Source organism: Emys orbicularis, chromosome 3, assembly GCF_028017835.1.
Source record: "Emys orbicularis isolate rEmyOrb1 chromosome 3, rEmyOrb1.hap1, whole genome shotgun sequence".
Taxonomy (NCBI): Eukaryota; Metazoa; Chordata; order Testudines; family Emydidae; genus Emys; species Emys orbicularis.
The window spans coordinates 98,740,186-98,755,891 of NC_088685.1; the positions used below are offsets into that span (position 1 = coordinate 98,740,186).

At 43.9% G+C, this 15,706-nt stretch overlaps 1 protein-coding gene across 1 annotated transcript in view; it reads left to right on the forward strand.

The window, feature by feature from the left end:
* NCOA7 (nuclear receptor coactivator 7) overlaps nucleotides 1-15,706 on the forward strand; it is a 113,368-nt gene that overhangs the window by 20,321 nt on the left and 77,341 nt on the right. Inside the window, exon 3 of the mRNA XM_065400740.1 lies at nucleotides 13,193-13,446. Coding sequence (XP_065256812.1) covers nucleotides 13,193-13,446 — 254 coding nt within the window. The remainder of the gene's footprint in view (nucleotides 1-13,192; nucleotides 13,447-15,706) is intronic.

Genomic DNA, 15,706 nt, shown 5'->3' on the forward strand with positions numbered 1-15,706 from the left:
TTCTTGGACAATTGTTTTTTCCCCAAAATGAATGTTTCCATAGAAAATTTTAATGTCAAGTGAAATTTTTATGATTTTTTTAAATGAAAAGCTGGTGACAGTTTTAGGTTTTTATATCAAAAATCAGAAAAGCCATATTTGTTATTTAGCATAACACCACCAAATATTTAAGACTCACTACTATCATATAAGACCCACTACTATCATAGGCTTCATGATAGTAGTGGGTCTTAAATATTTGGTGGTGTTATGCTAAATAACAAATATGGCAGTTTCCTGCATATCCTTGGAAAAACTTATTACACTGAATTAAAATATATTTGGGGTCCTCTGTGTTAAATGCAAAGTTTATGTATTATTTCAGAGTAGCAGCCGTGTTAGTCTGTATCCGCAAAAATAACAGGAGTACTTGTGGCACCTTAGAGACTAACAAATTTATTAGAGCATAAGCTTTCGTGGGCTACAACCCACTTCTTCGGATGCATCCGAAGAAGTGGGTTGTAGCCCACGAAAGCTTATGCTCTAATAAATTTGTTAGTCTCTAAGGTGCCACAAGTACTCCTGTTATTTTTATGTATTATTGTGGATTGTGGGCTGGGATTGCATGCAACCTCTCTAGCAGGGGCAATGGGGTGGAGGGAGTAAGGCCTGAAAGTTCAAAGAGCTATATTAAAAATGTGCCAGACAAAAATGGACTTTTGGAACAATAAGTGTTAAGTGAATTTCCTGGAAAATACCTTAAAAAGACTAAAGCAAATTTTCCACCTTTGGTTATGCAAAAACTCAGCCTTTTAAAATTATGCCCTAAGGAAAGGGTCTTTGTCTGCTAATTACCTGCTACCAAAGGTAACAGTCAATAGCCATATAAAGAAACTGGCTACTCTGCTAGCCTGTGTTCTGGTTCTAAATTATAAACTTGTAGCCATGGGGAAAACCCAGTTGTGGGTTTTAAAGAACTAACAGCTACCAGATCCTGAGGCTGGAGTTGGGATAACCTCTGATAAGATTTTTAGCATGCGTGTAGGTTCTTTTGTTGTTTTAATATGTTTCATAGAATCATAGAATCATAGAATATCAGGGTTGGAAGGGACCTCAGGAGGTCATCTAGTCCAACCCCCTGCTCAAAGCAGGACCAATTCCCAACTTAATCATCCCAGCCAGGGCTTTGTCAAGCCGGGCCTTAAAAACCTCCAAGGAAGGAGACTCCACCACCTCCCTAGGTAAAGCATTCCAGTGCTTCACCACCCTCCTAGTGAAATAGTGTTTCCTAATATCCAACCTAGACCTCACCTTAAAAATAAATGTGCTTGTTTATAAAGAGCTGTGTGGTAACTTATAACTGCGGGCAACACCCTGGGCACAGTCTCTGGAAAGAAAGCAAAGTGCAGGCGCTGGCCTTTTAGGAAGTCTGGCTTGCTGAAAATATCACAGTCTAGGCCGGGAACTGTACAACTTGGAAAAACAGTCAGAAGGAAAAGATATGGGTCTCCACCCAAGAGAGGTGACACCGGCTAAGCAGCCAGGAGCCTAAAATGGGTGCCCTTGGTGGCCCATGATGGGGGAATGCAGGTGCAGTTGGCCTGAACTGTGACACTAGTGTCTAGAGCACCGTTTCTCAAATGCATGGCCGCTGCCATGGGCTTTTCTTGTGGCCACAGCATCCTGGGCAGTGATTGGGGGGCAAAGCAGCCGCCCCTCACTTTACCTGTTGCTCCTGGATGTGCCACTTTGGTGTTGGTTGCTGGGGCTGCCAGCAGGGGTTGGCCCCCCTCTGGAGACACAGTGCTGGACGAACAGGCAGCCTGTGAATTCCCCATCTTCCCAGGGGCGGTGGGGCTCAGGCTTCAGCCCTGGGATGGTGGGGTGGCAGGCTCCGGCCATGGGGCTTCAGGCTCTGGTCCCATCCCCTGGCTGCAGGGCTTCAGGCTATCGCTCCGGGGCTTCAGGCTCTGACTCCCCGCTGCCTCCCCATCTTCCTTCCTGGGGCCCTCATCGCCCCTGACCCCTGCAGACTATCCATCCACCTCCCCATCCAGGGCTTAATTTGTCCCCGGGCTTGCTGGGGCTGTGTAAGTCTGCTGTGAAAAGTAATACTTGTATGTTTGTTAATATCATTTTTCACGGCAGACTTAGCTGGCTGGGAGGCTGTAAAAAATATTAGCAAACATACAAATATCACTTTTCTCAGCAGCAGACTTACTAGCTAGCAATAAATACATTACAATGATTTTGATGTGCATATGTGCATATTTATTTGTTTTTCCTAAAGTTAATTAAGTATTTTAGGAAAAATTGTCAGAGCAGCCACCAGCAAGAGTTGGTGGCTGCACTCTGAGGCCACCAAAAATTTCATCGTGAGAATCCCTGATCTAGAGTTTCCACCAAAGATCAGGCTCCATTGTGGTAGGCACTGTATGTATATACAGTATGACAGTGCCCGCGCTTACATACTGAATAGATAAGGCAGACAAAATGTGAGAGCAAGAAATTATTGTTATAATTTTACAGATGACGAACTGGCACAGAGAGATTAAGTGATTTGACCAAAGTTGTACCCAGGGGTGAAAGTAGAAATAGGGACTTACCGGTACGGGGCTGGGTTGCGGCCGGCTCTGGCCCCCGGAAGGGGCGGGGCCTCGGGCGGAAGGGGTGAGGATGGGGGGTGTCAGAGCCAGCCCCGGCCCACCCTGTACCGGTAAGTGCTCTCCCCCTCCCCCGCCGGGGTAGCAGCAGCAGCCGGGGGCTCCGGCAGCAGTTTAAAGGGCCCAGGGCTCGGCCGCCGCTACCGCCCCGGGCCCTTTAAACTGCTGCTGGAGCCCCCGGCTGCCGCTGCTACCCGAGGGCTCCAGCAGCAGGGCTCTGGGGGCTATTTAAAGGGCCCGGGGCTCCCCTGCCTCTACCACCCCGGGCCCTTTAAATAGCCACTGGAGCCTGCCGGAGCGGTGGCAGGGCTCCGGCGGCTATTTAAAGGGCTGGGGCCGTAGAGGCAGCAGGAGCCCCAGGCCCTTTAAATAACCCCTGGAGTCCCGCCGCTACTGCAGGGCTCTGGGGGCTATTTAAAGGGCCAAGGACCCCTCTGCTTCTACCGCCCCGACCCTTTAAATAGCTGCCGGAGCCCTGGGGTAGCGGCGGCGGGGCTCCCGTGGCTATTTAAAGGGCCCGGGGCAGTAGAGGCAGCGGGAGCCCTGGCCCTTTAAATAGCCCCCGGAGCCCTGCCACTACTCCAGGGCTCCAGCAGCGGGGCTCTGGCGGCAATTTAAAGGGCCTGGGGCTCATTTAGAAAGTGTTTTATATGCAGGACCAGTGCGTAATGATGCATAGAACTGGTATTAGGAGAACATCACTGGCAGAGCAGAGGAGGTGGTTGGGATGGGAATGCAGTAAGAGAATCTAATTTTGCATTTGGAAAAAAAGATTTGTAATATGGATTTACTTGAACAAGTATGGGTTATGTACATAGGTGCCGACGCCGTGGGTGCTCCGGGGCTGGAGCACCCACAGGGAAAAAATGGTGGGTGCTAAGCACTCAATGGCAGCCCCCCATCAATGCCTCTTCCTCCCCCCAGAGCCTCCTGCCTGCCAGCGGGCCCCGCGGATCAGCACCTCCCCATCCCTCCCTGCACCTCCCGCCCACCGTGATCAGCTGTTTCACGGCGTGCAGGAGGCTTGGGGGTAAGGGGAGAAGAGCGAGGATGCGACGCACTCGGGGGAGGGGGCAGAACTGGGCAGGAAGAGGTGGGATGGGGGTGGAGCAGGAGTGGGAAGAGGCACGGTGGGGTCTTGGGGGAAGGGATGGAGTGGGGATGGGGCCTGGGGCAGAGCTGGGTGTCAAGCCCCCCCTGGTACTTTGGAAAGTCGGCACCTGTGGTTATGTGACCTTAAGAGAATGTTAAAGGAGCAATTCCCAAGAGAGCCAGCTGTAACTCAGTATAAAAGAAGGCATTAAGGTGCAGTGACTTGATCACAGTCATAACTGAGGTATCATGAGTGCAGTGCCGTTTACATTGGATCATGCTGCCTTTTTGGTGATGTTGATGGCTGACTGTGTGTGAAATCTGAATCTGCTGTTTACTTAGGCATGGAAGGATCAGATTTTTATTGATAAATGTCGATTTTTACCATACACACACAAACTGATAAGGTCTTTCCATAGATGATAATCAAAATTTACAGATAGGCAAAGTAAGAAAAATACTGCTTGAGAACTTATTAGTGTTTGATTTAAGGATATTTACTTTGTATATTTTGACATGTGATGTTGACAATTTTGATTTTAATGGTTATAAAGCTTGAACTTTTTGAATCTGTTATTAAATAATTATTTTCTGACACCCTTGTTGTCTGACATCCTCCCAATTCCTTGCAGCTGTAAACATTTAAATGTATAAATATTAAAAAAGCTTAAAAACAAACATTATCCATCAAAATTATAAAAAAATAAAAATCAAATTATGCAAAGACTGTTTCTGCAGATCAGTAATTAATTTTCACTAAAGAGGAGGGAATTTCCTGTAATGACCTATGCTGCTAATTTATTCTCTTACATAGTTAGTGTATTTTGTCATTTTAATAGATAATTGAGTTTGTTTAATTGAATTACAATAAGGTTTGTTTTGAAAATTGAGAGAGCTAGTAGAGATTATTGTTATAGATGTGTTTCAGTGGTAGTTGAACATGTTCATTATTTTAAATAAAGTACAAAATAGTGTGCCAGCCCCCAAGTTTGCCTTGAGTCAGTTTAAGCATAGGGATACCAAGCTTCTTGGCTTTTCTGTTTCTGCTGCAGGATGTGTATCGGTGTGGGCACTTGTTGCCATTTCAGAGAGCTGTTTTCCTGCAGGGTGGCTGATACATGGATTTATGAAGACATTTCACTCAACATGAATTGTTTGCACCAGTTTTGATCTGAAAAGAAAGATTGCTGGCTCCGCAACGGAAGTCTGGAGCAAGGCGTGATGCTCTGGCAAAGCATCTGACTTCCCTTAGCTTTGCAAGCAGCTATAATTTATTTAGCCTGAAATCACTTATTTATCAGGTTACATCAGATCCGATGAGAGGGTAGCTGTGCCCAGAGCTGATTGAGCTGCTGCGGCGCTGAGCTGAATGAAGGGGAGATGTTGGGCAGGCTAGAGTGGAAAGCCTGGGAAATGTCTGTCTAGTGGAATCTAATGTAGGCTTTTAATAGAATAATTCTGTGCAATATATTTGGATAGTGTAAAGTTTATGGGGGACTCCTCTTAGAGAAGAAAATTAACATTAATATTGTGGTGCGGTGAGATTAATAAAGCTAGGATGAGTATTATTTTAATTATATTGTTGTGAGGTGATACAAAGTAATTAAGATAATATTCTCCATATTATATTAATCTCATATCTCCATAATAGGCATGTGGGGGCACAAACAGATAAAAATCCTTTTAAGGTGATTTAAAATGTCTATTGGCTTAATTAAAAAAACCCCCACCTTACTGCATGTATGCATGTTGCTGGATTTCCAGTGACCCCATCTGTGGAGCATAATGTGCATGTGCCACAGGATGTTATGCTGATTGTATATCAGTTGCCAAGGAAACTTTTACAGGACGCACATTGTGGAACTGTTCCCAATGGGAAAAGGATGTTCATTAAAAGTGAAATGAAGAGGGAAGGTTTGTGTGATTTACTAAGAGCTGTGTTAAAATTGTAAGCTGACACTATAAATTTCAAGTTTTTTTTCTGGTTCCACTTGCGGGCTAGGGGCTCTGCAGGGACATGTGAGATCTTGGCCTAGCAGCACTCAGTCTGCCGACAGACAGCCTATATAGTAAGTTGGGGTGAGTTGTGCCTCTTTGTTTTAGGGAGCAGCCTGCTTTCTCTCTCTCTCATTTTGGTTACTGTGTGTTATTGTTCTGGATTCTAATAATAAAAGTAATATTACATTGCAACCTTCCAGCAAGAAGTTGTTTTTTTAAATCCAGCTTTGCTGTGTCTGTGCTGGGGAACATAGCAGTTTGTGGCTATTTCCCCCCCCCCCCCCCCGCCCATATCTGTTTGAGGACTTAAGGGGAGGTTGTTTTTGGTTGGCTGATTTTTTTATTTGTTTGTTAATTGATATGTATGGAGGGTGAAAATGGAAGAGGGTTTCTGTTTTTATTATATATAGATATAGATATATAATATAATATCAAAAATGTCATTGTAAGGGTTTTTCTGCTCCCCTATCACTGTTTATAAGGTTCCCCCCCACCCCCCCAGCAAATTAACCATAGCTAACTCATACAGGAATCAATAGGAATCTTTCCCTTATTTTAGTGGGAATTTATAGAACCCCCCTCATCAAAATTGGTGGGAACCAACAGAGTCTGGAGGCTTTGGCTTGAAAATCATTAAGTTATGCATTTAGATAGACATGGAATATCAATTGTTCCTCAGATGCCACGGTGTGCAAATGCCATGGTGTGGGAGCACTACACAGATGCCTGTAAGTAAGTAAATAAAATAGTTGTGTTGCCTGTCAGAACTGCCTTATATGCAATACTTTTCTTGGTGCTTAAATACAAAGAAGCTGTGAAAGACACTCATCTGAGTGATGTGGGTTCTATTGTCATGGAAATACAGATAGCTAAAACTCTTTTTGTCTGCTGAGTGGCATATTTTCTCTTCTCCCAGCTTGCCCAATGAAACAGGATAGGTTATCCATTAGTGTGATGTGGCTAATCAAGTATCTCCTGTAATAGCAATTTATTCATTCACCAGAAAGGTCATGTACTGCTGTGTCCAAAGTCTATTATTTAACCACAGAAATCTGCCGTACAGTGCTCACACTCAATGTATTTTAAGAATAACTTTCTGGATTGGATTCTGGGGTTCAAATCTGGCCCCAAGTTTTGTTTTTTCACACACACACAAAAAAGGTTCTGCAAAATTGAAAACAGTGGAAATGTTTCTATCAAATTAATTCCAAAGGAAACATTTTTTGTTAAATAAATCTTCCCCTGAGTGGTTGCTGTGAAGGACATGGGAGTGATCTGTAATATTTAATTAATATTCTATGTTCCATCTTATTGATTGTTCTTGTGTTGTTTGCTGTCTGATTACAAGGGGTTAATTCAAGCAGGAGTTAGTGGCATGTACCCAGGAAAAGGACAATAGCTTCAGATAACCTCCCATTTACCGATACTTAAAGGACAATGCAGGTGTCATTACCTCTAACCATGCTGAGCTCAACAGTCTGGTTTGGTAGGGTGGGCCGGGTCCCAGCCTGTATCCACAGGGGAATCCAACTCCATGTAGGAAAAACTGGAACAAAGACTTTTGTATGGATAAAAAGGTAACCCTGGCTGGGATGATTTAGTTCAGTGGTTCTCCAACTTTTGTACTGGTGACCCCTTGCACATAGCAAGCCTGTGAGTGCGACCCCCCCCCCAATAAATTAAAAACACTTTTTAATATATTTAACACCATTATAAATGCTGGAGGCAAAGCGGGGTTTGGGGTAGAGGCTGACAGCTTACGACCCCCCAGGTAATAACCTCATGACCCCCTGAGGGGTCCCACCCCCAGTATTAGAACCCCTGATTTAGTTGGGGATTGATCCTGCTTTGAGCAGGGGGTTGGACTAGATGACCTCCTGAGGTCTCTTCCAACCCTGATATTCTATGATTCTATGATAGTCTCTGAAGGACTGGGGAGAGTAGGCAGCAAACTGCTGTGGAGCAGACTAAACGCCAATGCCAAGAGGCTGAAGTGTCTGGGATAAACTAGGCTTATTTTTTAGGTAACATAGACCTGCATGTAGACTTTTTATTGTGTTACACACCCTTTTCTCTGATTAGGCCTTGTTCCTCCTGATGAGATTAAACAATACTTTTGTTTTGAATAGGCTGTTAGTGTGACAGTGTACCCCATAAGGCTTTATGGGGAGGGGGTGCTTATAAATGTATGTATGACATAACTGGAATATGTTTTGTGCTGCCTGTGCCAGGTAACATATCTCCATAAAGGTTATGGTCTACTATATCTATTCCTCCTATTTGTACATATATATATATCATTTTCTACTTGAGGTTAAGAATATGGGCTGTATGCTTGCTTGGTTTCTAAGTAAGCTTTGGGAGGCATTTGGTCAGCTTCTTTAGGAAAAATAACAGGAGTACTTGTGGCACCTTAGAGACTAACAAATTTATTAGAGCATAAGCTTTCGTGGGCTACAACCCAAGTGGGTTGTAGCCCACGAAAGCTTATGCTCTAATAAATTTGTTAGTCTCTAAGGTGCCACAAGTACTCCTGTTATTTTTGCGGATACAGACTAACACGGCTGCTACTCTGAAACCCTTCTTTAGGAAGGAATTCGCCAGGTTAAGTACCTGATCAGAAAACACTTGGGGAACAATGCATCTTGGAATGCTCCAATCCACATAAGAAGTCTTCCTGGAGACATGCAAGATACCATGTGGACAATGGCTTCAGCCTGTAAAGACTGAGTCATGCAGGGACATGTGACTTGCCCAGGTGACTCCAGAACTCCATCTTGGAGCTGGACTTTGCATAGGAGGGAGGAGGGGGGTCTCCACCCACAAGAGAGAGTCTATTTAAACCTGGGGGAGACCCCTCCATTTTGGTCTTCAGCTGGCTAAAGAAGGAGCCTCTCCACCCCCCCCAGGATACTTGAAGGAGACTGAGACAAAGGACAGTAACTACAGGGGGTGTGAGTGATTGCTGGACCCAGGCTAAAAGGAGATTAGCCTGTAAAAGGGAGTGCTCTGGAACTGGTGAGGAAATCATCTGTATTTAGTTTGATTAGACATAGATTTGCGCATTTTATTTTATTTTGCTTGGTGACTTACTTTGTTCTGTCTGTTACTACTTGGAACCACTTAAATCCTACTGTCTGTATTTAATAAAATCACTTTTTATTTAGTAATTTACTCAGAGTATGTATTAATACCTGGGGGAGCAAACAACTGTGCATATCTCTCTATCAGTGTTATAGAGGGCGAACAATTTATGAGTTTGCCCAGCATAAGCTTTATGCAGGGTAAAACGGATTTATTTGGGTTTAGACCCCATTGGGAGTTGAGCATCTGAGTGCTAAAGACAAGCTCACTACTGTAAGCTGTTTTCAGGTAAACTTGCAGCTTTGGAGCAAGTGATTCAGACCCTGGGTCTGTGTTGGAGCAGACGGGAGTGTCTGGCTCAGCAAGACAGTGTGCTGGAGTCCTGAGCTGGCAGGGAAAACAGAAGCAGGGGTAGTCTTTGCACATCAGGTGGCAGCTCCCAAGGGGGTTTCTGTGATCCAACCCGTCACAGTTAGGTCACTGTGTTCACCACTACTCCCAACAGGAAGAACCACAGGTAGCTGGTCCCAGTCAGACCTGCTGCGCAGTGAGTGGGAAAATTGAAGGATTCCACCTTGAGTGAAGTGAAGTCTCAGGGCTTCTCACCTGAATGCATGCACTCAAATGGTATGTCTACACAGCAACTAGACACCTGCAGCTGGCCCATGCCAGCCAACTCAGGCTTGCGGGGCTCAGGGTGCAGGACTGTTTCATTGCTGTGTAGATTTCTGGGCTTGGGCCGAAACCTGGGCTCTAAGACCTTGTGAGGGGGGAAGGGTCCCCGAACTCAGGGTCCATCTTGAACCCAGAATTCTACACAGCAGTGAAACTGCCCTGCCCGAGTTGGCTGGCATGGGCCAGCCATGCCTGTCTAGTTGCTGTGTAGACATACCCAAAGGGACTAGAGAGGGGTCAAAGGTGAAGCTAGGCCTGTAACGGTGAGAGTTGCAACCACATTCTGCTGCATTGTGCTAGTGCATAATAATAATACATAGCACTTATATAGCGTTTTTCATTGGCCAGGCTGAGAGAATGCAACTAGTAAACAAAATCATAGAGAGAAAAAAGAAAGTGAGATTTTTTAATAATCTGTTGTGTATAATGCTAGGTGGTGTCGCTAGCCCAGGCAAAGGGATTTTTTTTTTTTTAAATATATAGACCAGGATTTTCAAAAGTGACTCATGATTTGTAGTGCCTCAGTTTTTGGATGCCAAACTTGAGGCACCTTAAAAGGCTCTGCTTTTCAGCACTGTCTGAAAAGCAAGCCCCTCTAAGGTGTCACAGATTGGGAATTCAAAATGTGACTCACCCCAAATCACTGCCTTCTGCCCAGATTTGATGGTGGTCTGAAGGCTCTATGCTTCGCTGATGAGGCTGCCGCAAATTGGCTTGGCACGCTCCGCATTCAGTAAGAAGACTAGTCATTTTTGGAAATTTTGGCCATTATTTTTAATCTTATGGTGTCTTTCTTAAACTATCCCATTTGCAAAGGAAGTTGTGTGCCAGACTGGTACGAATCATGCACTTAAAGTACAGAGCTCAGGACTCAGGGTTAGATGTGGTGGTAAAAAAACACATCAACCCTGTATTCATGCTACTGCTTTCGCCATTGCTACCGCTCGTAGAACAGGCCTGATAATCTTTGGTTAATGTCTTTTTCTTTTTAATAACTACTATTTATCTAAATAAGGACACAAGAATATTATAAGCAAATGTATTAATTGGAGGCATCTGTTTATAGTGTCCTTTATATGAAACTGTGTTTCTGAGGATCAGTGTACATGTTGAGGGTTTCTTAAAGTTAGTTGGTGGGTGTATGTGAGGAATCTTCTGTAATTTTCCATTACCGTTTTCTTAGTTTTGAGACTGCACATACGCAGTTCAAAACTTGCTCATCTGGTTTTGATAAAAATAAATAAACGGGGAATCTGAAAACTAAGGCCCTGGTGTGTTTGAATTGTATATGGGCCATTAGTAGGCTGTTGTTAGTTTTACTTTTTACTGAACCAGATGATTCAGGTCTCTCTAAAAGTGATGCAATCTTACACACACAGATAAAGGTCATCACCTCCTCCAGAGCAGAAAATGCAAGTCACTAAGAGTCTGGAGCCAAGATCAACCATGATGTAAGAGGTTGCAATTTCAGCATAGACAGTAGCTTTGCACAAGTTTACCCAAGGACTGAGTATAGCCATATATCTGCAATCTGATCATAGTGTACTGCTGCTGTTGCACCAGATTTAGATCTTGTCATTATATAATGGCTGCATCTGTAACTTTTACTCCATGCATCTGAAGAAGTGAGTTTTTTTACCCACGAAAGCTTATGCCCAAATAAATCTGTTAGTCTTTAAGGTGCCACCGGACTCCTTGTTGTTTTTGTGGATACAGACTAACACTGCTACCCCCTGATACTTTGTATGTACGTTGAGTTTTCCCTTCCCATCCTATTCCATTTGTGCATGCTCATGAAACATTTTCATAACTGTAATGGATCCTTAATAGTTGTAGTTTTATGGCTATCTTCTCTCAATGCACATACATAATGACTGTTATCAGCCGCAGAGAACAACATATAGCATCCTCCTTAGTATCCCTGTAACCGAAAAGCTATTAATGCACTAGAGGGAAGGATCATTGAGGTTAGTTGTTTTTCTGTTCGTACAGTTTGTGTCAGTGATTTGTAAACGAATGGTAACAGAGGGTTGTTGTAAGGATTACATTACCATTAATAATCTTTGTGATGATCTCTCAGTTAAGCGCTGTTCTTACTGAAATTGAGTGCCAAAGATGGCGACTGGAACAGCAGTTGTGACACCTGCCCAGGACCGGCTCCAGGGTTTTGCCGCCCCAAGCGGCAGAAAAAAAAAAAAAAAAAAAAAAAGCCGCGATCGCAATTGCGATCGGCGGCACTCCGGCAGCAGCTCCACTGCGCCGCTTTCTTCTTCGGCGGGAATTCGGCGGCAGGTGCCTCCCTCCGAGAGGGACCCGCCGCCGAATTGCTGCCGAACAGCCCGGCATGCCGCCCCTTCCCCTTGGCCGCCCCAAGCACCTGCTTGCTGGGCTGGTGCCTGGAGCCAGCCCTGCACCTGCCACATATCTCTCACTTTGGGTCTATTTGAAGGCATTTTTGAAAAAAAAATCTCTTGTGATAAAAGATTTTGTAGAGAGTTACAGGCAGGGCATTAAGATTTCTCTTGTAGAAAATTTGACAGCTTGAGAACATTGCCCTATATGAACAGTCAGACAGAACTGTAGTTATGTTGCTTAATGCAGTAGACACTCAGAAACTATGGTGGTGAGGGTGGTATAACCTTTATAGAACAGAATATGAGTGGCTGCTGATAAATAACCTTGAACAAAATCAACAAGGAGTCTGGTGGCACCTTAAAGACTAACAGATTTATTTGGGCATAAGCTTTCGTGGGTAAAAACCTCACTTCTTCAGATGCATCTGAAGAATAAATCTGTTAGTCTTTAATGTGCCACCAGACTCCTTGTTGTTTTTGTAGATACAGACTAACACGGCTACCCCCTGATACTTGAACAAAATGTAAATAAATAACAAGTTTATATCAAAACAAGCTAGCTCATAAAGCAGTGGCAGTCAACTGTGAAATTATAACTTTAGCTGTTGTGTTATAATACAGTTAGACCTGGAATAGTTTATCCCATGTCTCATCTAGAAAACATTACTCCATGCTTTGTTTTCCCCCCACTCCTTATAACTGTGTAGAGCAGGGGTCGGCACTTTCAGAAGTGATGTGCCGAGTCTTCATTTATTCACTCTAATTTAAGGCTTCGCGTGCCAGTAATACATTTTAACATTTTTAGAAGGTCTCTTTCTATAAGTCTATAATATATAACTAAACTATTGTTGTATGTAAAGTAAATAAGGTTTTTAAAATGTTTAAGAAGCTTCATTTAAAATTAGGGTGACCAGATGTCCCGATTTTATAGGGACAGTCCCGATTTTGGGGTCTTTTTCTTATATAGGCTCCTATTACCCCCCACCCCCTCTCCTGATTTTTCACATTTGCTGTCTGGTCACTCTATTTAAAATTAAATTAAAATGCAGAGCCCCCTGGACCGGGGGCCAGGACCCGGGCAGTGTGAGTGCCACTGAAAATCAGCTTGCGTGCCGCCTTTGGCACGCGTGCCATAGGTTGCCTACCCCTGGTGTAGAGAAAAGAGTATGCTGTTTTGTGAAGGGTGTGTGTGTGTTTGTGTGTGAGAGAGAGAGAGAGAGAGAGATTGTAGTGAGTCACCATATAATAAATTCATTTGCAGAAACAAGATTGGCCAACTCAGTTAATCAGTTCACAGTAAGAGACCACATCTCACTCTCATTTTTTTGTAATTTATATTTTATCTAGGTTGAAAAAGAAAAAGCAAGCCAAACAAAATGCTGAGACAGTCACTTCTAATTCTCATGGAACCACTGCTTCCAGAACTCAGGTTGGGAAGGATGATGGCAGTAAGGTCATTTTGGAGCAAATCAGTTCTGAAGACAACTGCAAACTTGCTGAGGAAAAGGAGGAGTGTATCACCGAAGAAGAGAAGAAAAAGAAAAAATATAATCAACTAAAAGATATCAGGCGCACAGAGCTGAAAAGATACTATAATACTGGTGAGTGATGTTAGCACTACAGTATTTTGATACAGTATTGTTTTGGTAGTTCTTAATATCTTTTTCTCATGTGATTGACTTAGGTATTCCTTAAAGGGATAGTCAACTTGAAATCTTGTAACATCTAAAAATTAGTTAAAATAGTTTCAGGTACTACACCTGCCCCCAAGGCTATGTCTGCACTATGAGCTAGGGGTGTGATTCCCCTGCTCACTTATGGATATTCACGCTAGCTGTCATTGAGGTAGCATGAGTATAAGTAGTAGTGTAGCCACAGTAGCACGGGTAGTGGCAGTGGAGGCACGGCTGAGCCGTGCTGACTACATACCAACTAGTGCTACCACTGTTACACTGCTATGTATACTTGAGGCCTTGGCTACACTTGCAAGTTACAGCGCTGTAAAGCCTCCCCCAGCGCTGTAACTCACTCCCCGTCCACACTGGCAGGGCACTTACAGCGCTGTATCTCCCTGGGTACACCGCTGCAGGTATTCCACCTCCCCGAGAGGAGTAACAGCTGCAGCGGAGTGGCTACGACTCACAGGTGTGAGTGTAAACGGCTTGCAGCGCTGTACTAATCACCTTGTCAAGTGGCCAATCCTCTCCATTGTTGTGACTGGCTGCAGGAATGCGGAAGTGCTGGTTTCAAAGCTCGTACCACAGAGAAAAGTAAACAGATTGAAGCTTGCTTTGAGTGAGTGAATGAATGAGCAGGGGGCCGGGAGTTCGGAACTTGCAAAATAGAGAGATGACATGCTCCAAAAAGCACTCTCTCTCCCCCCACACTCCCTGTCACAATCCCCCCCCCCCGTTTTGAAAAGCATGTTGCAGCCACATGAATGCTGGGATAGCTGCCCATAATGCACCGCTCCCAACACAGCTGCAAATGTTACAAGTGTGGCCACACCACTGCGCTGGCAGTGTGGACAGACTGCAGCGCTTTTCCCTACTCAGCTGCACGAAGACAGGTTTACCTTACAGCGCTGTACAGCTGCAAGTGTAGCCAAGTTTGCTCGATGAGAGCTGTCACTTGAGCAGGGAAACCACACCCCTAGTTCATAATGCAGACATAGCCTAGTTCCCTTCTGCCAACTTTTGTGGTGTTTCAATCACTGGTTTCTTATTATTCAAACAGGGGAAACTGACTGTAGACAATGTACAGTCAGTATCATGAAGTAAACAAATGAAAAGATAGAAATAATTTTCTTTGTTTTCAGTTGTGGAAATATTAGGTGGTGTTTGTAACTATATAATAGGCTTAAACATTTTTAGACATGTGGTTTGTATTTTTTAAATGGATGGTGTATATTCAATATTGTTTTTCAGTTTGTTTGTTTTTTGCCTACTGACAACAGAATATATAGCAATCTAGAAGTGTGTTGCTTTTAAATTTATATCCTGTTCTACTTGCAGTGCTGTGAAATAAGTGTTAAAAACAATCCACCCACAGTCTCGAGAAGATATAGCACTGAGACATTGATAAATGATTTAAAAAAATTGTCCATGGTCTCACAATCACTTATTAATTTTACACATGTGAATAATCCTATTGAAATAAAGCTTAACTCTTGTCTAAGTGTTTGCAAGATCAGAGTCTATATGTAGCATCCAGTCTGTTGGTCTGGATTACATTTTGTTACATGCCCTGAATCTAGGGTGACCATATTTCCCTAAACTGAAAACGGGACACTGGGTAAGCGGCAATGCCAGGCGGCTCAGGCCAGCCCCGCGTCGCCTGGCGTTGCCGCTTGCCTGAGCCCCACTGCACTGGGCTGGCCTGAACCACCTGGTGTTGTTGCTCTCCCAAGCTGAAGTCACGGATGTCACAACTTTTTTGGCAAAACTTGGCATTTGTCCCATTTGCTATTGCCCAAACGTTCCTCTGCACCCCCTTAGGGCAAGAGCAAACGAAACAAATGCCTATTTTTGTGAAAAAAGTCATGACGTCTGGGACAGAGGTTAAAAAGGGGACTGTCCAGGTCAAAACAGGATGTATGATCACCCTACCTAAATCATTTCAGAGACAAGGTGGGCGAGGTAATATCTTTTATTGGACTAACTTCTGTTGGTGAGAGAGAGAAGCTTTTGAGCTACACAGAGCTCTTCCTCAGGTCTGGGAAAGGTACTGAGAGTGTCACAGCTAAATATAAGATTGAACAGATAGTTTAGCGTAAGTAGCACATATTCTAAGGGACCGTTCAAGGTGAAGTGGCCTGTTAACATCCCTGTAGTCACAGGACAAATATATTTCAGATATGAT